General features: G+C 30.7%; 1 protein-coding gene across 3 annotated transcripts; it reads right to left on the bottom strand.

Moving 5' to 3' along the window:
• Positions 1 to 1,319: 1,319 nt before the first annotated feature.
• Positions 1,320 to 27,739, bottom strand: LOC119834112 (organic cation transporter protein). 3 transcript variants are annotated; one of them, XM_038358398.1, is made up of 3 exons: positions 27,541 to 27,739; positions 14,652 to 14,763; positions 1,320 to 3,169 (listed from the first exon to the last, which is right to left on the bottom strand). In XM_038358398.1, the coding sequence occupies exons 1-3, from the start codon at positions 27,581 to 27,583 to the stop codon at positions 1,648 to 1,650; spliced, it is 1,677 nt and encodes a 558-aa protein (XP_038214326.1). In that variant the 5' UTR covers positions 27,584 to 27,739; the 3' UTR covers positions 1,320 to 1,647. The 3 variants fall into 3 exon arrangements, with proteins under 3 accessions (XP_038214326.1, XP_038214327.1, XP_038214328.1); XM_038358399.1 differs by lacking the exon at positions 1,320 to 3,169 and adding an exon at positions 4,118 to 7,748 and having other exon boundaries at positions 27,541 to 27,702; XM_038358400.1 differs by lacking the exon at positions 1,320 to 3,169 and adding an exon at positions 9,120 to 12,646 and having other exon boundaries at positions 27,541 to 27,717.
• Between the last annotated feature and the right edge of the window lie 105 nt (positions 27,740 to 27,844).

A 27,844-nucleotide genomic window follows, 5' to 3' on the forward strand; every position in this document is an offset into this window, starting at 1 on the left:
TGGGCATTCAATATAATCGGTTAAGTTAGGTTTGGTGGATTTTAAAACTACGCTGAGTCCGTCCGTCCACATTCATCCTGCTGACCGAAGGTTCGGAAAATTAAATTATCATAATAAATAGCTACAATATATTCTCATTATAGTGTAACGATCACAATTTGTGGACGGTTTACAATCTTGTGAGTTGGATATATGCTAGCCATGTAACCTATTATATAGTCAGTATCTAGATGGTTATATCTACTTTAAAATAAACATCATAAAATTTGGCTGCTTGTATGAAAATCTAGTATTATAATTGCTTTCTTAATATTGTAGCTAGGTATTCTATTGATCTGTGCTGTAAATGAACTATAATAAGTACATATACCTAAGTATTTGAAATGATCTTGATGTAAAAATATGTTTCAAGTGTCATGTAGACTAGTGTCTATAAAACTTTTATCTTACTGTGATTTAAATATTTATTTATTGAAGTAAATATAAAATATTGAATTTCATTAAAACGTATTTTATTTAATGGTATGTCTTGTTCTTTAATAAATATCTTTACAAAATTATAACTACTACTAAATTCAAACATTCGTTACAAAGCTTAATATCTACTTGGAACTTTGAATACATCTGCTTTGGTAATGCCACCACCTAACAACCATACCAGCAATAATCCATTGATCCACGTGATCCATTCTCAGCATTACCAAATAGATTTTAGCATACATACAGACTACAGAGAGACAATTACAGAGTGCATTATTTTATTCCGCATTTTGCAGCGCTGAATTAATATGACATAAGCATTGGAGCATTAAAGTATTAATGCTCCAACTTGCAGCTTGCTTGATTTAACAAATGATTCGTAATCCACTTGAATTGTCCATAACGGTCAATGATTTCTTTACCACAGATAATATAATTAATACTATACTAGACTTTCATTACGTTTTTTTTATGACCAACCTCTTTATAAAAGTGTAAATAAGTATGTTTAATTGACAAATTTTGTGAACTCAAAACTACGACCTTTCATCCCATACTACGTGATTAACAATCAAGCTACCCTAACCAAATTGTTGGATGTGGCTACAGGCCGCTCTTGATCGGGCGATTTACAAGTCTCTGAACACGAACCACAATGTTGAATTTTTCATTTAATGTGTGTTAAAATTAAATTTAAAATTATATTAGAACATACATAATTTTTATCACCGCATGCAGGCAATTTTATTATTAATATAAGGGAAATATAATGTTACATACCTACTAAGTAATTTCTTTTAAATAAAAAACAGAGTTTTTTTAATTAAAATGCTTTTTATTAGTTGAAGTAGCTAACAACAAAAGTGTAAAATCTTATTTACGTATTATCATTGTTCATTGCAGCTTAATGTCATGGTCAGGTAGATAAGTAGTTAAATTCACTAAACTCAATAAGTACAATAATACGAAATGTAATAAAAAAACATAGAATGTATAATAAAAAAATAATAATTGCAAGACCTACCTACGCGTTACTTAAAGCAAAAGGACGGAATAATAATGTTATCACCGAATCCTATACAAAATTAAGTCATTTTATAAACAAATATTTTTTTAAGATATATACGTTAACACGTGAAATCGAGTGAAAATTAATATTATAATACATTAAGCTATTTTACTGTCCTTGTCCTTAGCAACCATAGATATGGTAGCTTCTTCATCTTCTTCCTTCTGTGATCTTGCTTTATTTTTAAAACATTGAGAAAAGCAAGTATCTCCTTTACCATGTCGTTCGCCGTCTGCAATGGATTGTGGCAACGTTCGGTGCATAGTCTCTGGCAGGAATAAACAAAGGAAGCCGGACAAGAGAGCAACAACGCCGAAAATTATAGAAGGAACTTTAGGATCGAAACTCTCGAGTAAAGAAATAAATGGCGTCAAAGATCCGCTCAATCTGGCAAACATAGAAGCCAAGCCTAAAGCCGAGTTCCGTACCACAGTGGGAAATAGTTCAGCGCAATAAATATATGCTATAGCAAATGACGCAGCTATACACAGCTTCCCAGCTACCACAATTATTGTTGTAACCATAACACTTACTGGTCGAAAAGCTGCGACTACACACGCGAAGCCACCGACCAACATTGCTGTACTTATAAAAGTTCTGCGCCCCCATACATTAAGAAAATAAAACACAACCACATAACTCGGAATATCAACTAGAGCAAATATGGCTGTAATTAAGTAAGGGTTTCCTTCTGTTCTACCGGAATTTAATGCTAGTCCATAGTAAACTAATGAATTAGCAAACCAACACAAGCAAATGATCATTGTCATCTTTCTTATATGTGGTGTTTTAAATAGATCAAGGACTCCAGTTTTATTGGCTACTTCAGGCTCTCTCTGTAATTTATTGTTAAACTCGATTTTAGCCCTGGCAACATATTCTGCTACATCTAGAACTTCTTCAGAATTGTTGAATTTCAATGCTTTTTGTACTATATTCACAGCCTCTTTAGTTTTTCCCTGAGCCCATAACCATCTTGGAGATTCGTCCATTAACCAAATGTGTGGTATTAAAATTATACTATGTAACCCATAGACTACTTGCAAGATAGTTTTATTATCTATAAATGCACCCCATAGTGCAACACAAATCATACCGATTGAAAACATGCAATGAAAGATAGTAGCACATTGTGTTCGTTTACTAGGTCCAATGAATTCCGTGAGTAACACGTAAGCTGGTATAAATGCTCCAGCTGAACCAAAAATGCCGTATAAATATGTTACGACAGCGAATGACCAGTAATCCGGCATGAATGCCACTAGAACGCCTAAAAGTAGTTGTAGAATTCCCGACCAGCAAAATACAGGTTTTCTACCAATTCTATCAGATAATCCACCTAAATATATTGCTCCAGTGAATACTCCTAACATATAAAAAGATTGTGCTAGAGCTCCTTTATATCTTTGGTCGCAAACTAGATTCCATTCTATTCCCCTGGAAGACGATCTATATGTTGCGTCATATACCCATTTCGAACACGGAATCGTAGCATTTCCCTCGGAAAACATTAAACATTGATCTAGTCTTCCAGAAGGTGATAAAGGTATGGCTCTTAATATTTCTGTCGAATTCCACTGTGCTACAGATTCTTCTATATCAACACCTTCGATCCAGCATCTGAAAATTAGGAACTAATATGAGTGTAATTATATAAAGTGCTTGTGTCCTTGCTATTTGATAGTATAGTAAGGTATTATCTACATGCAGATTGCTTACATAGTAGGTATACATTGAACGCATTGAAGTTTTAGCGGGAATTGTGGATATTCTCAAAGCTATTTGACTCGAAGAGACATCTACAAGGAATCAAGCTCATAGCAACATAATATGGTAATGCGAATATGTAAAGATGCCTTACCTCTGTTTAACTATCAATTTAAAATATGTATATATTTAAATAAGTCATAATTTTTGTAAAGTGGTTAATATAACTAGATTTTATAAAAATTGGATCAAATTATTATGTTAGAGATATGATAAATTTGTAATATTCCCATTTTTTCAACTTGAATGATTTAAAATAAGTAAGTTAGTAGTTCTAACAAGCGGTCCATTTCCACTATTCTGACTACGTATTTAGGAATAGTTTGCAATTGTACGTTCGGTTCGTTCATTTTGTAATTTTATGTGATCATTTCAACAAAAATAATTAAATTAATTAATAATCTCCCAATTGTAGGAATATAGTGAAAATAAGTGGTCACACCATACGGAAAAGAGCATACTTCATTCATCAAAATCATAATCAAAAGTTTTGAAGAGAAAATCTTTTGAAGTGGGTTGATAATAGTGAAACCTCGTAGTTCAGTTATTTATCCAAATTAATACATATTCAAATAAATAACGCTTTATTTTAAAAACAAAAACAACTAACATCATCATCATCATCATCCCATGTAGGTACGTTCCACTTGGAACATGGCTGCATATTATGTGTATAACAACAACTATAAGTAATGTTTTTATGGAATATTTATTCTCAATATAATATATGATATATAATTATAGGCTATCCAAACATTTCTTTCAATTAAAATAGAGAATTAGTTAAAATGAAAATCAATAATAGCACAAGTATATTTATTCTTTTCTTTGATTCATCAGCTTGCCATATGAATTTACATTTGTACGATATTGCGCTTGATCTATCACATAATTCTGTATAATCAAGCGACAAAAAAGTACCAAAATTGACAATATTTGTCCACTGACGTACCTAAAACAACCAGACTCACAAGTCATTGCGACGGGCTAAAATTTTCTGGAGCAAAATTCTGCATTACCGCCACGAAATAAGGTGTTAATTTAGATGAATGTTTTAATGTTAGGTACTTTCGCCATTTAATGAATGATTGAGAGTATAGTTGTGATAGTAAGTCAATACATTTGTCACTTAATTTAAATTAAAACTATATCACGAACGCCCCTTATTTATTAACGTTCAATCAGTATTTGAATTAATCTCTGCATTGTTTTTTTCTTCCTTATACCAAATAACTTGAATAGTAAAGAGGCGGAACACTGATCAAATTAATCAATTCCAAATTAGTACCTACTATCACTTTATCAAGTTGGGACTGTAAAGAAGTTTCCAAAATAAAAAATTTAACATAAAAAACTTTTGCAAAATTACAGACTCTAAGTACTTTTTCTTATACAACAAACATAAAATAAACAAAAAGCTTCAGAATTTTTAATTTCAATTTGTTTTTCCAATGATGATGACTCAATAACATAGGCGTGTTCTATTCATTAACTACCGTTATCATAAAAATATATAGTCCTAAAATAATATTAACAATATGTTAGCGCAGTAATGTTAGCAATTTTAACGCCGATCAACAATAATTTATAATCTCAACATAACATTAACAATTTGTAAATTTAGCTAAATTTTTCGCAAATACCTTGCTATATTATAGGGCTTAAATATAGTTGATAGAAATATATAAAGTACTTATAATATGTGAAGACCTATGACTATTTAATATCTATGTATAACTTTAATCATATTTTACCTTCGTTTAAGCAAGATTGGATGTGTTGTGTTGTTAACAACAATAATTTCTTGATTAAACATATAAAGTAATAATAAAAATATGTGATGTCCTCATTCAAGCGTTTATGAATCAATATGACTATTATCTACAGCTTAACTGCCAAAATTTGTGATTGAAGTATAGTTTTTTAGTCATGTAGTTTAATTTCATTTCATAAAATATCTCTTTATACTTAATCTAGAGGTAAATTTTAGTCAAACATTGTCCATTTTTATCTTTTACGGAAAATAGAAGTTTACGAACAACAACCAAGCAAACTAACAAAACTATATGAGTAATTTATACACTTAAAAATTAACATGTATAGTACAAGTAAATCTGCGAGCCTTGTACAGTTTAATAAGCATTATATATTCGTTCATTATACTTATCAATTAAAAAAAAATATATATTTTCAGATCAAGTTTCAAGATCCATTTAAATAGCACAATATAAGTCCGACAATCAATAAAAATATATAACATTAACGATGTAACAAGTATACATAACAATATTTTAATACATTTTATAGCTTTGGTAATAAAGTAACTAATAATCTACATTTTTATCAATCATTTGAAAATCTAGCCTCCTGCAATTTTGGAGTATTTTATTCATGTGTTTTCCACATTGACATGTAATTTGTTTTCGAGATCTCAATTACATGGTCCCCTTTCAATTAATGAATTGCTATATAAATAAAATCCATAAAAAATTAAAATAATGTGATTGACATGTTTCAATAACGCCCATTTCGTATGGATCTACCCTTATAATAAAATCATAATCATGCTATTCTTTCTACATTCTTCAAGTTTACACGAGATTTAATATTCAAAATATTTTGTAATAAAGTGTACCTAAATATATTATGAGATTTATGAAGATCATTTTGAATCAATAAATTTCTTATTAGATAATAAAAAGGGATTTATAGAAAACCCCTTTTTTAAATATAAGCCTCATAGATTATTTTCATATTATAAAAGCTCTTTAAATTGTAAGGGCTTTATTCTAATTTCAAAGTTCCAGAGTTTGCTACAACATTATCTGATGTTTGACATCTTATGGACGGAACGTTGTCTAATTTTGACATTTTCCAATTTATTTATATGCTTATTGAATTTAATTTCTTTGAAACATAATTATTTTAAGCTTTTTTACTCATGTCTTCTAAAGGCACCATAGCTTCAGCTATTTTATCCTCACTCGCATATGTTTTATTACTTTTTTTGCCAAGACAGCTGGAAAAACATGTGTCACCTTTACCAAAGTTTTCACCATCAGAAAGAGATTGAGGCATTGGTTGATTCATTGTTTCAGGAAGGAATAGACCAAGGAGACCAGACAATAGGGCAACGCAACCAAAAGTTACCGCAGGTATTTTGGGGTTAAAAGAGTCTAATAAGGTTATTAATGGAGTCAGTGCACCAGATAGCCTAGCAAACATTGAACCCAAACCAATAGCCGAATTCCGAACAACGGTCGGGAATAATTCAGCAGAATAATTGTAAATAATCGCAAATGAACCAGCAATGAACAATTTACCAGCAATGACCACAACAGTCGATACTGTAGATCCTACCGGTAAAAAAGCAGCAACAACACATGCCCCTCCACCTGTTATCATCATAGAACTCATTAATGCTCTTCGACCCCAAATATCTAGAAAGTAGATTACTGCAGCGTAACTAGGTAATTCTACAATGCCAAAAATGGCTGTAATAAGATATGGGTTGCCTTCTAATTTTCCGGTACTAAGCGTCAGTCCATAATATACTAAAGAATTAGCGAACCAAGAAAAACAAACGTTTATAGTTTTAATTCGCAGATTCGGTGTTTTAAACAGATCAAATAAACCAGCTGCAGATTCTTCAGATCCTTTTGACGCCTCAATTTTACCTTTTGAAACCAATTCAGCCCTATTTAAAACTTCATCCGAATTATTAAATTTTAGTGCTTTTTGTACTATATCTACAGCCTCTTTAGGTCTCCCTTGGGACCAGAGCCATCTTGGTGACTCGTCCATAATCCATATATGCGGTATCAAAACAATACTATGTATTCCATAAACCACTTGAAGAATAACTCTGTTATCTATAATTGCCCCCCATCCAGCAACTAACATTATTCCTACAGCAAAAGCACATTGAAAGGCTACTCCACAGGTTGTGCGTTTTGAAGGTCCAACGATTTCCATAGTTAACACGAATGCCGGTATATACGCACCGGCTGATCCAAATATTGCGTAAAAGAAAGTAACAACTAAAAATGACCAATATTCGGGTATAAATGCGACAGCTATACCCAATATTAACTGTAATACAGCAGCCCAACAGAATACTGTTTTCCGCCCAAGTTTGTCTGCTAAACCCCCCAAATATACAGCTCCAGTAAATACTCCTAACATGTAAATAGTCTGTGCTAAAGCTCCTTTCCATCTTTGGTCACAAACGAGATCCCATTCAATGGCACGAGAGGATGTTCTATATTTTGAATCATAGACCCATTTAGAGCACGTGGTTGTTTCGTTATCTTCTGTATACATTAAGCAATTATGCAAACCACCAGCCATTGTTAAAGGGATTGACTCCAATACTTTCGGAGAATTCCAACTTGCTATGGATTCGTTTGTGTCCACACCGTCTATCCAGCATCTGAAAAATAAAATTTAATTTAAATATACATGAACATACTACAAAAAGTCTAGAAAGCATTTAAAAGAGGCTGCCATTTACGATCTCAGTAATAAAAAGTATTATATTTAAATTTAATTTAAAGAATAAAACTAGGTAGATACTCCAGCTTAATGTCCAGGCATTTCTTCAAAATTCTTTAATATCATTAAGTCAGCCTTGTAGGTTCCTTCCATTTTACATATCGCGGGACATTGTCTATAATTTTTTTTAAATAATTTGCCACTTTCACTTACAAAATTTGCTAAATGCAGAAAACGAATTTTCCAAATTAATTTTTATTCCCAAATAGTAAGATTACGTAAATTTTGTTCCACAAGGGGAGTTGTATCCAGTACATAGTACACTTAATATAAAGAAACTCTTTTAATAATTGTATATCCTAGTTGTAAAAGTATACCTATAATTTTATCTATAATTTGAATAAAATGATCGGATGAACTTATTATCACCTACATGTTGTATTTGTAAGATTTAGGTTCCCATACCTTTAATATTTACGTATTATACTATATAAACCTTCTGTTAACTTCCACATATATTTCGATATCAAAAATTTGCCAAATGGAGACAGCTATTCTCGAGTTTCAGTGAGACAAACGAACAGCAATTGATTTTATACATATACAAGCTTTTGCCCGGGATCAAATTGTAGCTTCGCTAGTTAAAGTTGTAAATATAAACCAGTGTCGAATCTAGTCGAAGAGAGGTAAAAATTTTATTACAATTAGTCCAACCGTTTAGGAGATCTTCAAGTCCTGTCTGCATTCTAAGCATAATTTTATATAATGTGATTTCATATATGTTAATACTATAATGATAGTTTTAAGTTACTTAAGATCTTTTAACATGTTGCCTTAAATAAATAAAAGATAATAATATGTATATTTCTAGTCAACCTTATTTATATTCACTGATTTCCTAAAAGGTATATCTAGTATCTGGAGATCGTTGAACAATCGATGTTTCCATAGATATTCCTCAAAACAAACCCCCAAGGTCACGTAACATTTAAGATATGAATTTTTGTGTGGAACTAATCAAACCGAAAAAGAAACAAACATTATTCATTAAGATAAAGACTAAATTGCTGCCACATGATGCAAATATATTATAAAGTTGTAGATTTTTTAAATAAAAACCCCTAAATGAATTACAAAACTACCTACTTGTAACTAAAGAACTTTTACAGAAAAGTGGTGCTAGTGAGGTATGCTTAAGTGATTTATATTATAAATCTATCACCCGAAATAAAATGAATTCTATTAATTCTAAACAATCAATGAGGGAATAAATAGCCGAGAGAGCATTCATGTAAATGATACACATAACATATTAAGAGATTTTATTGTAGATGAAAACACACTGAAAAGATTTTGAAGTTTCGTAATTTCGAATACTTTGCAAATATATGCAGTTAGTAAATCATAAAAAAACATATGCTTACAAAGTCTGTTATATCTATATTTTATGCTTGTAATATTATACAATTTAATTGAAAGATAAGTAAGACCTCACAAATATTTTAAATCGTTAAAAACATAATTTAAATGTTGTAAGATTTTTTTATGTTTATTGTGAAAAATTATTTCAAATACTTAAACGTAGTAGCCAAATGAGTTATTTATCTGCGTCAAATAAATTAATTTAAAACCATGTTTTTAACGTAATTTATTACTTATTAATTAATATTGGCGACATATTATATTATTTTATCATGCATGAAATTACTATCTATCAAAAGAAACATCATACGATGGTACCTTCCTATGTACCTATAAGTACAATTTACACACTAATTACTAATACTATAAAGTTCATTTAGCATCAAATACCAATAAGATTATGTTTTAAAATCAACGAAAATTAGTACTTATTTACTTGTACGTAAAAAAACTAAAAATCATACGCCTCCTCTGTTTTTTTAAAGAAAAAAACACAACAAAACTGAAAAGAGTAATAATAATATGAACACATGGTAGAGCTGGAAAATTTTGAGTAACTAAAATTTAAATTACAACTACAAATGCCAGTTTTTTGAAGCTTACCTACTTCTAGTAACGTTAAGGTCCGATGTAAAATGAACAATATTATTTCATCATTATAATTCCGAATATTAGCCCGATACTTAATTATTATAGCCTATAAAGAATCGGAAAAAAAACTCGGCCTCATAATTTTTAATCAATCAATTCAATTTTATCATTAAGTACTTTTGAGCATCTAATGCCACCAATTCCTTAACATTTTAGATAAGGCTCTGCCTCAATTACGTTACGTTATACATATTTGAGCTTTATAAACTTCATTAACTACTCTATATGATAGATGCGATGGTAAAAATAATTTATAATGAATTGCATGTATAAAAATGATAAACTTAAATCTATCATTGCAATAACAGTCTTTATTGAACCGTGATGTGTCGAGACTAAAAATATTACCTGTATTTTATGAGCACCCTACGCTAGTAAGAAAACCTAATCGAGTAGAATATGATAATCTACTCATAGTGAGAGACTACTTTAATTTGTACAGTACAAAGGTTATATTTTCTGCGTATCACCTGCTTTATTGCATACGTTCATAATACAAAATTTTGGAAAAACACTTAATAAAATTTTACTATAACCCCATCGTAATATTGAAGAAATAACAGACGATTCCTTACATTTTTCAGACACCTAATCATTATCACTCGTGGAGACGAATTTTGAAAATGGAGTTTATTGTTAAAGTTGTATTTGAAATTTATTCATTTAAATTTTGTTCACTGATTACAAGAACTGAAATGTCCATATTTGGAAAAATGTAATGATGGAGCAATAAAAGCGCTAGCGCGCCACTAGAAAACCGAATCACTAGATTTATTAACCTAAAAATCAATAATGATTCAAAAGTCATACTTAATATCATTTTATTAGTGTAGATTCCTATTATCATAGTAACCCTGTCATGCAGTCAATAAATTTTATAAAATCTAATATTTAAAGTTATTGCTTTATACCTTATGACATATGATAGTCTATTGTTATAAGTATTGTTATCCAGTCTAAATTAATCACCTGACTAGATAATTAATAGTTAATTAAATCTAAATCCAAAATAACGCTAAGCATTTCTTATTATACAAACGCATGGATTGCGATAAATGTTATGCAAAAATGTATTTTCATGCGAAACTCAGATTTATAGAAAAGATAGAGTTATCATAAACCTAAATAAGATCGAAAGTATCGAAGGATTATACATTTTTTGTGAATGGTAAAGCAAAATGTATAAAAACAGGCAAGACAAATATAAAATAACTACTAGACAAATTGACTGGGATTATTATGGCAGTGTTTTTTCATGTTTTACATGCTTATTGCTTTTTCTCTGTTACTTCTAATGGCACCATGGTCTCAGGTAAATCCGTAGACGCCTCGCTCATACGTCTGCCACTACAATTAGTGAAGCAAGTATCGCCTACTCCAAATTTTTCACCGTCTTCGATCGACTGAGGCAAATCACGGCCCAATGTTTCCGGTAGATAAAATGTTGAAAATCCTGATAAAAGAGCTAAAAATCCAAATATGATTGTTGGTATTTTAGGGTTCAATGTATCAAGCAAACTAATTAATGGTGTCAAAGCGCCCGAGACACTTGCACACATGCTTCCTAAACCAACTCCTGAACTACGTACAACAGTGGGGAACAATTCGGCGGAGTATTTATAAATGATTGAATACGATCCGGATATGAATAGCTTACCAATCATTACAACGGCTGTGGCGGCCATGGTACCGTGTGGTAAGGCAACTACAACTAAACATGAAATACCACCCAATAACATCATCGTACTGATAAGCGCTCTATGTCCGACTCTATCTAAATAGTACATAATTATCACATAGCTCGGCATTTCTACTATTCCCATTAAAAATAAAATAAAATAAGGATTTCCATTGAGCTTCCCAGTATTAAGCGATAATCCATAATACACCACAGAGTTGGCGAACCAGCAACCGCAAATAATCAAGGTCTTCTTAAACATATTTGGCGACTTGAAAAGGTCAGCAGTTCCAGCCGATTCCTCATTTACATATTTAGCATTCGTTGCCTTACAATTCGAGACAAGAGCAGGTGTGTCCACAGTCACAGTTGATTTATTCATTTTTAAGGCTTTTTCGATTATAGCCACGCATTCTCGAGCACGACCTTGTGACCACAACCATCTGGGTGATTCGTCCATTAAAAACCAGTGAGGCAGAAGAACAACGGCATGCAGCGCATACACAATTTGCAAATAAAATCTATTATCAATTAGATATCCCCATCCAGCTAAAAGCATTATCCCAACCGCAAACATGATTTGAAAGGTTACACCGCAAATCGTTCGTCTACTTGGTCCGACCAGTTCCATAGTTAAAACAAATCCTGCAATGTATGATCCAGATCCGAATATTCCGTAAAGAAAACGTATCGCCACAAATGTATAATAATCATTTGCGAAGGCAACTGAAGCTCCAAAAATAAGTTGAAGAATTCCTGCCCAGACGAAAACAGTTTTTCGGCCTATTTTATCACATAATCGCCCGAGTACAACTGATCCAACAACAACCCCAAACATGTAAGCGGTTTGTGCAGCGGCTCCCATCCAGCGTCTGTCGCAAACGAAGTTCCATTCTATACCACGTGAGGATGTAAAGTATTGCGTATCAAACACCCACGAGCTGCAGGTTTCCAACGTTTTGTTTTCTCCATACATTTGGCAAGATTCTAATTTCTGATGGTCGTTTAAAGGAATCGAATTAAGTACCAGCGAAGAATTCCAGTTCTCCGTGTAATTCGAAGTATCCACTCCATCCAGGGCGCATCTGAAATATTATAAAACTGTGTCACTATTTACATCAATTTCTAGAACACACATTAATAGGTGTACAAGCTTTGTGCTCAGTGCATTATTTTTAATCACAATATGTCCTAATGAATAAAAGTCTGTGCTATTTTCACGAAGAGTAAAGAAAATAATGATAGGTACAGTTAATGGCAGCGTAAAGATTTCTGCCTCAGTTTCACGTGTTTTGTTTAAATGACCGATGAATTTTATATGAAAAACAGGATGAATTTGACAGAAATGACTGCTTGATAACAGGTAAAAAGCACATAAAGTGATTAGTTGCATGCAATATATGAGATATAACCCAAACGTTAGTCGTGTAGGACAGCAATTTCGCAAGTTATTATATGAAGCAAAAGTTAAATGTTGCCAGAAAATATTATTTAGCTTAAATGGAAATATACTCACATGGGATAAACTAGACAGCACCTTGGAATTCACTCTTAGGAAACATATACCAAAGCCGACTCAAACATTACAAAGTACCTGATATAAAGCGGACTGTACAAACCAAATACCTCATCGTCACAAAATATATTGTATTAAAAGTAATTCATAAAAATAAATTGAGATGAAAGCAAGGTTTATTAATTAGGGGTTAAACAAAGTAACTCTTAAACAACAATTACAAGCATATATAAATTCCAGACCATAATATATTACTTAGGTACATATAAATCATTTCTGCGTCTGCTACTGTCAGGTTAAACTTATTTCTTTATCAAATAACTTTCACAAGATTGTCATTAAAGTTAATAAGAAACTATATAAAATATTATATATGGTCAAACGCAAAACTTTTAATTTTGTATGTGTCTAAAGATTGTATTTATTATGTTATAAATTACTAACAATATTATAACGAACGCTATTCCACTACACATAACATAAATATTCATCTATACTATCTTCTTATATTTAAAACTTCATATTATATTTACACATATATGCATTGTATATAATTACGAATACGTAATATAGTTAAATTCATAATATAAAATTATGAGTTTAACTGTGGTTGTAATTGATTAGATTCTTTTATCGTATTAATTTAATCATAATGGAATTTTTAATCTATGCAAAAACAACCATGGCGTAAGGTTCATGAAAGTGAAAAATAACATGCACATGCCTGACAAGGACAATTATATCGAGCCAACACTATATAATGCATTATATATTGGGAAATGTGAGTAAATACATACACAAGGTTGTACATGCAGCATGTTAAGCCTGTTTGAAATCGTTGAAGTCTGACTTTAAACTACACGCCAATTATTTTATTAAAAATCTTTACCTTAATATCTGATTATATATCTGAAAAAATTAAAAAATAACACCCTAGAGAACTTATCATTAATGTTTTCATTCGTTTTATTTCAAATCTCTAAATATTCCAAGAGAAAAACGTTTTGTGTATTTTTACAACTATTATGCGATTGTTTAGTGTCGGTGTTTCGTTATATTATACTACGGTTTGGTTGGAAGTTTAATCTTGATTCGTACAATTCTTGACCTAATTATAAGGGATTTCCAATGAAAATAGCTGTAGCTGTTCTATTTTCGTTAACATGAAAATGTCCCGTCTAAAATGCGTAACGTGTTATAACGTGGAACCGTAATATTCAGATTTAGAAATAGGACTTAAAGGCGAAACGCTTTGTTTTCGCCTCGTAAAGTAGAATTTTATGTGCTATAATTTATGTGTAAAGTAGCGTCCATCACGATTTTTTTTCAATGTTTTTAATATATTGTAAATGTAGATGTTATGTTTTACTTATGTACACAAATTTTCAAAACAATTTTGGGCAAATTTATACAAACTTTTAATTTTGCAGACAATATTAGTGTTTAGTATCGCTGTCGATTAAGCCATACTTTTCACTTTTCGCGCTATTCGTACACATTCTGGTATTGATTATATTCATTAATTTTTTATCTGTATTTTACAGAATTATTTTATCTGTGTTAACATTTTTTACCTGTGGTCTGGTACAGCGGCTACAGTGACTAAGGACAGCATGTGAAGACCGGCAGTCATTGCCGCCAGGATATGGAGAAAGAACTGGAAAGCCTGGTACTTGCCAAAGTCCCCTGAAATAAAAAGAAAAACGTAAATCAACCAACGTCCATTCGTATACACCTTGTTTTTTTCTACAAATTTTTGCAAAAAGATACGTACTTATTATTAAAAATAAATATATTAAATGTAAAGAAGAATGTAATATGCAGATGATGTAATATAATGCTTATATGTAACACATCAATGCAACATTAAATAACATTCGTTACTCTCATAATTTGGTCGATTTTAACATTAATCTAAATTATTACATTGTAAAGAGTAGATGTTAAACATTCCTCTCATGAGCTTTGATTCTTATAAACCAACGAGATATTGTTCATAATATTCAATCACGAATTAATTGAGCGCAATAATAAGCGTAATAAATACGATAAGATAGTACAATAAAATATATTTGTGCATATTTATATCAAATTTCAATAATCAATAAAAACCCTGTTACTACTTAAAATCACATGCTGATTTTTCCCAGGAGGAAACGCAGTAACCATCTTAATAAGTATAATCAAGTATGCATGTACCTGCGTTCGTTCGTAATTGCAGTAGGAAAATTCGATACGATACCTAGCTATAAATTAGCGTCGCTGCATACTGGCTACCGGCCACAACTACAAAATGTCGCCACGAGCATATTTAATGTAGTTTTCATATATTTTATATGAATTCGCAGCATACAATCGACACCGGTGGCCACACAAATAGCTTCTCGTGACTGTTGTTGTGTGTAGCCTTTGTGAGTCGACTCTAAGACTTTACGTTCCAAAGCACAGAATACATGAAGTTATAAATTATAGACTTCATAATATATATTGAACAGATAATATTATAGAATATGTCTCATTGTTTTTCTATGTCTGTGCCACAAGAAAAATATATAATTGATAACTTTCTATTAGACATCGAATTTCTGACTTTGTGACAGTTGCGTTCAAATTCAAACCTTCCCACCAACCTAGGGATCGTTTAGAATTAAAAAAAAAAACTCGTGAAAAGTGCACAAAATTTAGTATTTTATTTATCTTACAGTCAGAGGTGTTATAATTCATGCGACAACTAGACACCGGTAATACGTGGAATTACAAATCGGAAAAGGAAATTCCAATCACGATTAGACCTGTTGATTTTAATGCACGGTTTCTCAACACGATTTCTATAAATAAGCATATATAGAAAATAGAATCTCATATAAATATGATATCCTGTAGAGAGATAATTATGTACTTAGCACTTTACGATAACCCCGTGGGCCTTTGCTTATTGTTAGCTATGAATAAAGCAAGGTTTTGACAGTTACGAAAGATTATAGAAGAGGATATAATTAAACTTCTACATGTTGTCTGGAAGATGGCTTTTAGCCATAAGGCCGTCATTTGTGTACTAGTTTTGAGTTCCTGTTTTTAATTTTATCGCTGTTTCATATTTATGAAAGTGTGCAATAAAGAATAAATATATAAGGAATAAATTAATGTGTGGGCTACGTTTAAAAATTGAAAAGGATAACTAATTGTTAAATATTAAAGACGACTATAAAGAGAATAATATGAATTGTCCAATAAATACAATTAATAATTTTGTCCAATTCTATTACACAAATTGATTAAGTTGTAAGATGGTAATTTTTTTATGCGCCATCACGAGCACGATTGTTTCTTCATTATAACGTCAGAAACATACAAACTGTTCACTATATTTATAAAAGCAAAACTTACTAATACCGCATTAATTCTCTAATAGCTTCCTATACCAATATTAGCTCTCATACAACTTGCGCATGACGTCATAATAAAAGAGAAGGTAATCTTTTACGGGCTGTCACGGAAGAAAAAGTTAGTAATACGATGTTAAAAATTGTTCATATAACGCAATTATATCTTCTCTTCTATATACTAATAATATAAAGCTGAGAGTTTGTTTGTTTGTTTCAACTCTCTTATCTTAGTAACTTGTAACTTCATTTAAAATGTTTACAGTACTCAATTCTATAACCACGTTTCGTTAAAATATTGCGCAATTCTATTACAATATTTAGGCTATTGTCTGAATATTGACTCAGATGAAAAAATGTTTTAAGAACAATATTCTTTCATTAATTTTTATGACCTAGTTCACATTTGTGAAGAATTTTACATAAAATCGAGTAAAGTAAATAAAATATAAAGTATGTACCAAAACACAATGATACTTTAATGGCACTATTAAAAAAACAAAAATAATCGTAGTCATATTCTGAACCAATAAATGTGAAACATAATGATTTTCCATTTTTCTTATTGATTATACCTACCATAAAAATTACGTTAAAACGCATATGTACCTCATTATTTTCTGAAATACAGACATCCTTATAAGCATCGATACACGGGAGTAAAGATAGAACATCGGAATTTATGAGGATATTCAGTTGTTAACCGTAATCAGCCATTTATACAATTTGCGACTGCCGAGAGCTCATTAACCCAATAGTAAATGCCCAAGCTCGAGTCACAGAGCATTCAAAACATAGCAATCGATATGTCATTGTATTATTGTAATTGCTGAATTAAAGTGATCACACATACTGTTTAGAATTTAACGTAATATAATATAGATCTCTATCGATGTGAAACCGTTAAATTGTGAAATAGTCATTCGATACGATGGGTCAGATTGGATTCCATTAAACTCCAAAAAAAAATTGAGAAAATCTAAATAAATGGATGTTTGCGTGTGAGAAAATCTTAATAAGACTAAATTCTTGGAATATTACATTCACTGTGACTTATTCGCATTACAGTCTAATGCAAAATAATGCGTTAAATTACAAGCAAATCTCACGAGTTAGATTTAACGATTTTTCAATCCAACGGCTACATGTCACATACTAATACTATACTCTATTGAAAAATATACACTAGGACGTCGTTGCGTGTTATATGGCTCGAAAAAAGCGCGCGCAAATTAATTAGCTGTTTTTTATGCCATCGTCGGCAAAAGTGGTAGTGTCTATAGTTCAGGCTCTACAGAGGCCTTACTTCTCTGCAAATGGATTGTCAACGTTTAAAGAAAGAATTAACGAGCGAAATAATGGAAAGGACTAGAGGAAAGGGTAAAGAAAACTGGTATTTTATTCATATTGTATTTGAAATCGTTAGGTAAAGAATATAGAGAAACTGAGAGATATGATGGCCACAAATTCGAGAATTTGAAGTCATTTCATACAACAAAATAATGCTTTGACATAACATTAATGATGAAAATAAAATGCATTTACTTTAGAAATTTGTTTAAAAATTATGTAGCTTTAATACAAATACCATTAAACACAAAAGCTTGTACGCACCTACCACGTTATTTTCACATAATGTACTAAGGAAACCAAATTAAATTAAGACGGTAAAAATTTTATTTGTTGATTGTGAACTGTTATTTTCTTTATAGTTCACTGCAAAATAACTTTGTGCGTAGGTAAAACTGTGGCCCACTTCCACAAGGGCAAGACGCTATTTCGCTTAAATGGTAAATAGGGTAATTGTACAATGTCAAGGACTCGCCAATAAAAAATGATGACGAATTCTATCTAGCAAATTATTTCAAATTTAAAGCTATTATTTTAATCTTGTTAAAGGTTCAGTAATAAACTACAGAGGTTTATTTTTGGCCAGTGAAACAGTGCTTTGATGCTTACTCAATTTGGCTGCGTCATTCTAATAATATGCTTTAAAGTTCGCTGAACTACATTCACCTATTTCTTTGTAACAGCACGTGATTTGTTTCTATTATTTAAATTGGAGCATTGTTTAAAATTTATTATCAAAATAATGTGATTAAGAATATAAATATATATTTAATATGTTAATCTTTTCTGAAAATATACTTTTAAAAGTTTTTTTTTTATTATAGCCATAGCTCACAAATAGCAATGCCCTGTTTTTTTAGCTATTTCTTGTATAATTGTACAATAAGTACAAAGAGTTAAATACTGGACAATAATTTATGATAATAAATATTAAAGTACCATTGTCACTTGGGCATATAAAATTGAAAATATTGTGTAAAGCTGGGTTGAAATTACTCAATATTTAAACATTACCCAACTTTTAATTCAGTCCCGTTATTAAAATAACAATTAAATATTTATCTCAAAAATAATTTAATCACAAATACGTGAGTTATCAGTACTACTGAGCCTCCGTGCGTACATATTACGTAATAATTATCTATCATACACACCTATTATTTTTGTAGGTGTATTGCTATCTTCATCTAAGATGTTAATCTCATGTGTACTATTTCTTTCCTATTTTAATTAAAGATATAAATATAGAATCTTGAAGAATTAAGACTCGCTGGCCCACGCTATCGAAACAGTGCCATTAAATTAATATAAACAATAATGAAATAGATAAAATTTTACGATTTTGCAAGACTGTTGTAATGATAACAAGATTTGGATGAGACGTATACTTTTATAAAAAATGGAACATGTCATTTGAAACATACATTAATGTTATAATGGAAACATAGCAACTGAAGAAATAAATTATTGTCCAGACTCCAGCCCTTTTTGTTTTTATTGAAACATAAATAGTCGACTCTTTTGTTTGTAAACGATATCTCCGAGCAAGTTTACAGTTCAAACGCCACATTACCCATAAGGAAAACCTATAATTTATATTTTACATATAAAATTAATCATAGTAATATTATAAATCTACAAATAGCATCATCATCTCTGCAATAAGATAACATTATATATTTGCAATAACAGAGAATTACACGATAAGATCTTTATAATTGTAAAGTTAAGAGAAATAATAACAAGTTGTTTTTCATTAAGTTCCATAATGTTAGGAAACTGGCATTTATTTAACCCATTTGCCAAAGCTCTTTAGCGACCACGTGTATGTCGGCGGGAAATTAGAGAATTTGCTATATCGTGAATAGTCAGTTTTGTAAATTAAATGTTCATTTATTTTTAAATAGCTTACAAGACGATAAATGCTAAATCATATGTATCCATCTGTTTAATATACAATAGCTAAAAACGTTAAATTAATTGTTCATTTGTTTATTGAAGAAAATTATTAATATTAGATTTAGTTTAGGTTTCATGACTCGTAGTAGTCTGATACCAGCAACAAAATGACGTCTGTTGTAAACAAAAATAATAATATATTGAAAAAAAATAATCATGTTTATTTACATAATATCTTATCATTACTAATTATCAAATGTACGCCAGAGTACTAAAGCTGCATTAAATTCCTTCATATTTATTATTTTTTCCAATTTGAACATATAGAAGCAGGAGGAATGATTTTAACGAAAATTATTTAGTTTTACATAACTTCATTTCTCCATTACTCTTCATTAACTAAAAAGCAGTCACGAGCATACACCTTAATGTTATAATAACATTAAAACCTATATCACGAAAATTTAAACCTTCGTATGAAAGATATAGATAATTATTTGATATTGATTGTCTCCATTGAGTAGACATGATATTAGCAGAAAATGTGTGATTACTTAATTGTTTTATAGCGTTTATTTTTATTAATAATTCATGTAACAATAAAATATGCGTTGTATATGATTTGAATGTTTTCGGTTAACTGTTATTGTACCTGTTACACTAAACACTATTCATTCAAGTTTTATCCCAGTTGAAGCACCTAAGCAGCCAGTTTAAAGTTTTAAATATATATAAACTTAGACAATTCAATATATTTTCAAGTTCTAACTAGATATATTTTTATTCGCCTGTAACATAATATGAACCGCAATGCGCTAGTGCCGCGCTCATCTCACATCTTGAAATACTTGAGTAGGTATCGCAAAGTGTGTCAACGATTACATATAAAATTATACCTAGGTGTATAATTCGTATTACCAGATTTTGCACGTGTCATTGCAAAAAAGTGCACATCAACCAACAATTTGGCCTTTATATATTGGCCATATCATTTGAACTTAATAAAATTTTGATATTTATTTGTAAAAATTGCTATACTTTCATAAAGATAATACTGTACAATTTTTCTATGTTTTCAAAATGTTATCGTCAGGTATCGTTATGTTGGAGTTGATTAGGCAATCTTTTTCTTATGCAAAGGCTCTAACTCTGCAAATGTACATGGGTGGTGGAAATCGCGTACCATCAGGCGAACCAGGAGCTAGGTTTTGGCTCTAACATCACTATATAGTAGTCTGTCCCTATGTCCCTATGTATGCTTAAATCTTTAAAACTACGCACGGATTTTGATAGGGTTTATTTAATAGATAGAGTAAGTCAAGATGAAGTATTATGTGTATAACAACAACTGTTAAACTACTCCGAATTAAACGCGTGCGAAGCCGCGGGCAAAAGTTGGTAGTAAATAAAATAACAATATAGATAGCTATGATAGTTGAAACCACTTTCGATATGTGAATGACGGCAACGTAGAATTAACCCTACCATATACAAAAAATTTTGAAAATATTTTTTATCATGTCTGCCTATACAAAACATACGCATACCTAATAAGGTATGTAGAATAATAGCAATCTAATTATCGTGACACGATAAACAAAGTGTCCTTCCATTAATATATGATATCTCTGTGCCAAATTTCATTAAAATCCTTGAGGCCATTGGCTAAATGCATAACATTTTTGATGGATCATTAATTATAATGTAATTAATCATAAGTTGTTAATTGTTGGGAAACACGTCACTTACTGATCTGCTTTACCTATTAACGTAAGCTCAATTTAATAAATAATATGATGGAAATTTAATTTTTTTATACATTACGTTTTCTCGTTTTTTTATGGCCAGACAAGAATAAAATTATAGGCCAATTGACCCAACACAAAAGTTCATATTTTTGCAAGAGGTCCGACCCGGCGTCTTTTAGACTTAGACTGTACTCTCAACTAGCTCTTAGGAATCACACACAGCGTTTTACGGTGAAAGAAGTTTATTAAGAATCCAAAGTTTTAAAATCGGTCCAGTCCATAGTGCCTGAAATTAACGAGTTTAATTAAGGATTGAAAAATCGGTAAAAACTTTATGTCAAATTGCATCGTAAAACAGTTTAAATTACTAGAGTTAAATATAGTGACATATAACATAACAACATCACCATACAGTAAACATTTATAATTATTACGTACATGTATTTGTTATTGTTAAATCAGTAAAAGCATTCGGATAAGAATGTTTTTATGAAGGAACGGATGATACTACTCGTCGGATAACGACGGCCAATACCCTCCCACCCCCTATAAGGTAACTTATGAGCAAGTTCTGTAACCATTGCGTATTTGTGATCGAGGAATGTTGCACTTAGCCGACAAGTATACTCCGGCGATGCGATAAATTGAAATGTTTGTATCTTGTGACATTTTCATATTATATGTTACCTATATATAATATTAAAATGTATATTATGATAGAGATATTACGACGGGCGTAGTCAGACTTTAGTGGGCCCATCCCTTCCTTCAATAAATTAAAACGAATAATTGGAAAAAAAGTATTCTTGGAAGTCTTTACGAATAGTAGAAAAATATAGACTAAAGAAATGAAATAAGTATATATATATTATATATATAGTTAGTAACAGTTCAGTAAGTGATTTTCTTTGACATATCATTAATAACTTATCGATCTCAATATAATTTGGCACAGAGATAGCATGTTAATGGAAGGACATGTTGTTTATCGTGTCACGATAATTAGATTACTACTGTTCTACATACCTCCTGTAGGCATAAAGGCATTAGAATATATTTATTTTTTACTCAAATTATCAAAATATCTACCCAAACAAAAAACTACACAGCCCAATCTGTTAAGAGTTTAGGATGGTGCCAAAAGTCTTAAAATTTACAAAATATGTTCAATAAGATAACTCATTTATTTCATGTTTTACAATTTGTATGGAATTGGCTACATATATACGTGCAGCTCTTTTTATGCGTCATACTTGGCATAGGAGCTGTTGGTGCGCGCATGGTAAGCGGCTAGCACTGCCCATGAACATGTGCAGAGGGGGGTTTCAATGATTAAAGTATATTATATTTTTATTTTTATTTTATTTGGTAAGAGCGGAGCGATCTGGTGGTTCTTATTTCTACGGAACCCAGTTACCACTCGCACTTGACCGACTTTATATTCAATATCAATTAATGCATGTTTGTATATACATAAAATTAAATGTACCTTTACCTATATTTGGTAATAATTGAAATTCCTCTCTGCTTACAAAATGAAAGTACTGACATACATACTAGTGAATGGACATTGCGTAGTGACAGCTCCAAATCTTAATAAAGTGTAACTTATCATAGATAAATTATCACTATGCAACGAAGTTTGGACTGCGATAATTACAGATATAATAAATGTATAATCGACTGATACGCACATGCAGCGATATTCGCTGCCCGGCATTAATTTGTATTCAATTTCTTCATATTTTCGTTATTAACACGGTAAATTACATATTAAGGCATTGGAAAAAACGCTTATTTCAATTATACATGTACTGAACATTGCTCATATGGACGTTTGAATGTTTTCGTATGCTCTATTGTATATGTAAAAACCAAAAAAAGACGAAAGTTTTCACGTCAGTTATATTATGTCATTTATTTCATTCCGATAGCACGCATACGTGTATGTACTTAGGTAAGTTTGACAAAAGTGTAATAAGTGACAATTTACATATAGTTGACAACCCTGATTATTAAGATATGATAATCGATTGATTGTATTGAACACGGCTGATTTTGGTGAAGGTACTATTTAGCGCGTTTTCAGATTACGTCACGTGATCATGAAAGCGTGACCACTGCAAATGGTAATTGAAGTTATATAATACTTTTTATCGACAAAACTTATTTGCTCCATTTTTTACGTGTTTCATTGACAAATTCGTAAAATTTACATTTATTTTATTTAGAAACTACATACTACTACAAATCTAAAAGCCAGATGCTTGTGTTAAAAAAAAATTTGGGTAGAAAAACGAAGTAGGATGAAACGCACAAAAATAAATAATATATTTAGAGCGATTACATGTAAAAAATGTAAATTATTATTAATAAATAATATTTCTACGAATAATACTCAGAAGTTTACCTGGAGAAGCTTCTCAAAATAGAACAATCTTAAAAGCATGATATAATCTTGAGCTTAATTTGCAATTTAATTTATACAATTTTGTACGTGCCAAATTGACCATTAACATAATTTTGACGATCTTGGCTCGCACGTCAGTAGAAATGTAAGATTCAATTGATAATATATTAATATATGAAGATATTTATAAATAATGTTATTTGATGCACCCAATGTTTCAGGAGAATGAGCGAAACGATACATTAATTGATTAAAATGTAGGTCACACTTGTATCCTTATATAAGCTGAAATTGATTGACGCTAATACGTGACGTTACTAGCTGAAATTCATTAATTTTTGGATTGGATGCGTTAATTCTTGAAGTGTACTACAATGCCTATTGATCAAAGTTATTTCTGTTAAAATGAAAACAACATATGCGCACACATGTCTTTGACCCTATCTATAGACCTTATGGATTATAAAAAGAATATCATTGTAATAAATTACAAGCGATGACATGTTTCATATCTAGTTTAATAGATTACACTTATTTTAACAAAGTGTTGAATCACAAACACACCTATCATTACATCATAATTGATTTCTCATCAGTCGTCACTAATTTAAATCGAAAGGCCTTGAAAGCAGACGGCTGAAGGTAAGACGACAATACTTAACATGGAATACATTTGTAGCGTGAAATATACGACAATTGTTTTACTTACGGTAAGTTTTTGTTCTTAACCTTACTCTGAGTTGTGTAGACTAGAGAACATTTTGCGGAATGCAAGTTTGAAAATAACATAAAAATATAAATTGCGCTTCTTTCTTTACGATCACGCTAATATTATAAATGTGAAAATTTGTTTTTTCTTTGGATGTTTGTTTGTTAATCACGTTAAAATATCTGAACGGATTTTAATGATATTTGGTAGGGTATGATCTGACATAGGTGATAGGATACTGTTAATCGGAGCCGGGACGAGCGTCTAGTATTATATAAATGTCTGTCTGAGTAACGATTTCGTGAGGAGAGAATAAAACCGCTCTACATTCTACATACTCTCTGTATTACTATTGAAAATATTAATGTATTTTAGAGTTATAATTAGGTACATGAGTACTAAACGCATTATATTCTAGGGTTTGTGCTGGTATCATTTAATATCATAATAGAGGTCAAGCTCCGGTTTCGATTCGGTTTTTGTATAGCGATAATGGTATAAGTCTGTTCTTAGCCGTCATGTGTCCGATAACAATTAACATGTATATTACTCAATAGTCACGAATTATTCACGTTGAGGTATTATTGCTATGTTTATTATATTTTGTATTTACTTGTTAGTACAACAATGTTTTCGGCACTTTTCCTAACAAATTTTTTTCGTTTTAAAAATATTATTTGTAAGCACCCTCTGCTTGAAGGTTTAGGAATTTTCACTTTACAGAGCATGATGTTTCGTGCTTCCTACAGTTGAAAAAAAGGTTTCCACATGTTTCACGGATCGTTTTGTTTGGAAGATCGTTAAGTGAATTATAACTGTACAAAAAATACATACTCACAAGCTAACAATTACTAAAAAGTCGGTGAGAATGTAAGGTCGATAGTAAACTTATAATAAAAGTTGTTCACAAAAATAAATCTGCACAATGACATTTTAAGTGCCATTTCAAGTAGGTATTACAGAGATTGTGTATGGTGTATGTATTGTTATCATAGCAAGTACATAAATAAATATTAAATAATGATTATTACGATGTCCCGGAGTTGGTGAATGCCCTCTCGCGTTATCTCTTTCTCTCCTATACAAGTAAAGAAAAATTCTCACTTGAAGGATTTTCAGATTTCTGATGTCAATATGATCTATCTCGGGATTCCATGTTTTTTTTAATAATGTGTTTATTATTATTATTTTTTCTTTTTTTTTAATAAATACTCTTTTATTTTTTAAGCAGAAACTATTCATATTTACCAGTGCATATTATTTTTGAACACAACGAAATGCATTATCAATTAATTTTATAAAACTATACAGAGATAATTAGTTAAATGACCCTAATATAGTTAATGTACCATTTCAACCTTATTAATTATTTATTTATGTATTATTAAAATGAAAGTACCACATGCTCTTTTTGTTTAATAAGAACATGAGTTAATTTACCCATATCATATGTATGAATAATGTGAAAGACATTTAAATAAGTATAATCCTTGTTTAAATCTTAACTGTGTTTATGACCAATCACTGCAGGTAATGCTCGTTTTTTATTTATATATATTTAAAAAGATAAGATTAATGAGATAAATCATATAAAATGATAAGCTACATTTATATCAATTACAACACCTAAGCCTTTGCAGCACTTTGTTAATTGCAGGAAATAATTTCGGCAAAACATTGCAACAAATGAAACAAATAACCGTACAAAGGATTCCAGGAAGTTGTTGTTTATTTTATGTGATTCCGTTAGGTCGTGAGTTCGAAAACTGCAATGCATAAAACATGTTTGAAATTTCTTTGTTTATTTCATTGATAAACCTATTGTTACTTATATTTTTTAAACTCTTTGATATATGTAGGATGTTGCAGTAAATATGCAACTAACGTCTCATTCCATTTTCGGGGCGTATTGCAGATATTTTAGACATTTGTTGTACTGATCGATTTTCGTTATCAACCTCATAGACTCTGCAGGACTTCATAGAGTTTTTGATTTGGTATGAAGGATGGATAAACTTTCCACTTACAAACAACAAATCATTAAACTAATAGTCCAACATTGAAGGATCTGTTAATGTAATGAAAATGAAAAGATTATAAATGATTACTAAATAAGAAAAAGTCAATCAATACATTATATTATAGTTTTGTTTGCTTTAATTTGTGCTGATGTATGTATAAACAATTTGTAACTAGTATTATGAATGGTGTTTATTTTTTATTTCTGAAAGGTGTAGGCATCGGTTCAGCATAATATATTACGATTTCAATATATATTACAAGTATCTATGTAAGTATTAAATGCTTTTACTTTTCTTTAAATATGTAGTTGACGACATAACAGTAACTTAAACTATCAAACTGAATCTTTTCAGCTACATTTTATCACGTTATTCATCTTGAAAAAATGATATATGTAGAGTTTCCTCACACGATAATGTTTAAATATTTGTAGCAATGTTAAAACAATAAACGCAAATTAACATTTTTTATCTTTCAACTTTATAAGTCACAACTCAATATAATACGCTGAACATTATTGTTATAAATCTTTTAAATTGTTCTCGTGACCGTGTATAAGTAATTAAATACACTTCGACGATAAATAAAGTAAATAAAATTCCGAGTATATCGATATTCATAAACCTGTCGCATATTGCGTAAACAATTTTCCGTGTGTTCAATCATCCTTACTTAATTTATTAAGTATAATGCAAAAATATATTTTCAAGGAAATATTATACCTTTTAGTTAGTATTTAAATATTTATACACCACGTTTAAAACACGATAAAAACTTTTTAATGCACATGAAAAGTAATTACAATAATTCAAGTACAAAAAAATGAAAGTACCACTGACCGTAATTCCATATAACTTAAAGCATTCTCCGAATCAAACATATGCTTCGCATTCACGCACGTAACAGTAAGAATCCCGCACGGAATGCTAAAAGGGAACTCACCAAGCTTTCCCATCATTTCTTCGAGCGCGTGTTCCTTATCCATGTTCCCGGGTATTTTCAAAGACTCCTGTAATCACATGAACTGTCAACGTTGACGCCAGCGCTGTGCGGCGGCGGAGGTACGAATGAACGGCGGAACTCGTGGCGCCGAACGCGGGCGGTAAAAAGCTGCTCTTATCGCGCCGTCGACAACATAACCTAACACCACGTGTTTTGTGATAACGGAAAGTTCGATTGCTAAGGATATATATCCTTATTAGAACTTTGATTAGATTTTGCTTCAAGACGTTTATTATTTATATTA

Source organism: Zerene cesonia, chromosome 18 (genome assembly GCF_012273895.1).
Source record: "Zerene cesonia ecotype Mississippi chromosome 18, Zerene_cesonia_1.1, whole genome shotgun sequence".
In the NCBI taxonomy this organism is placed as follows: domain Eukaryota; kingdom Metazoa; phylum Arthropoda; class Insecta; order Lepidoptera; family Pieridae; genus Zerene; species Zerene cesonia.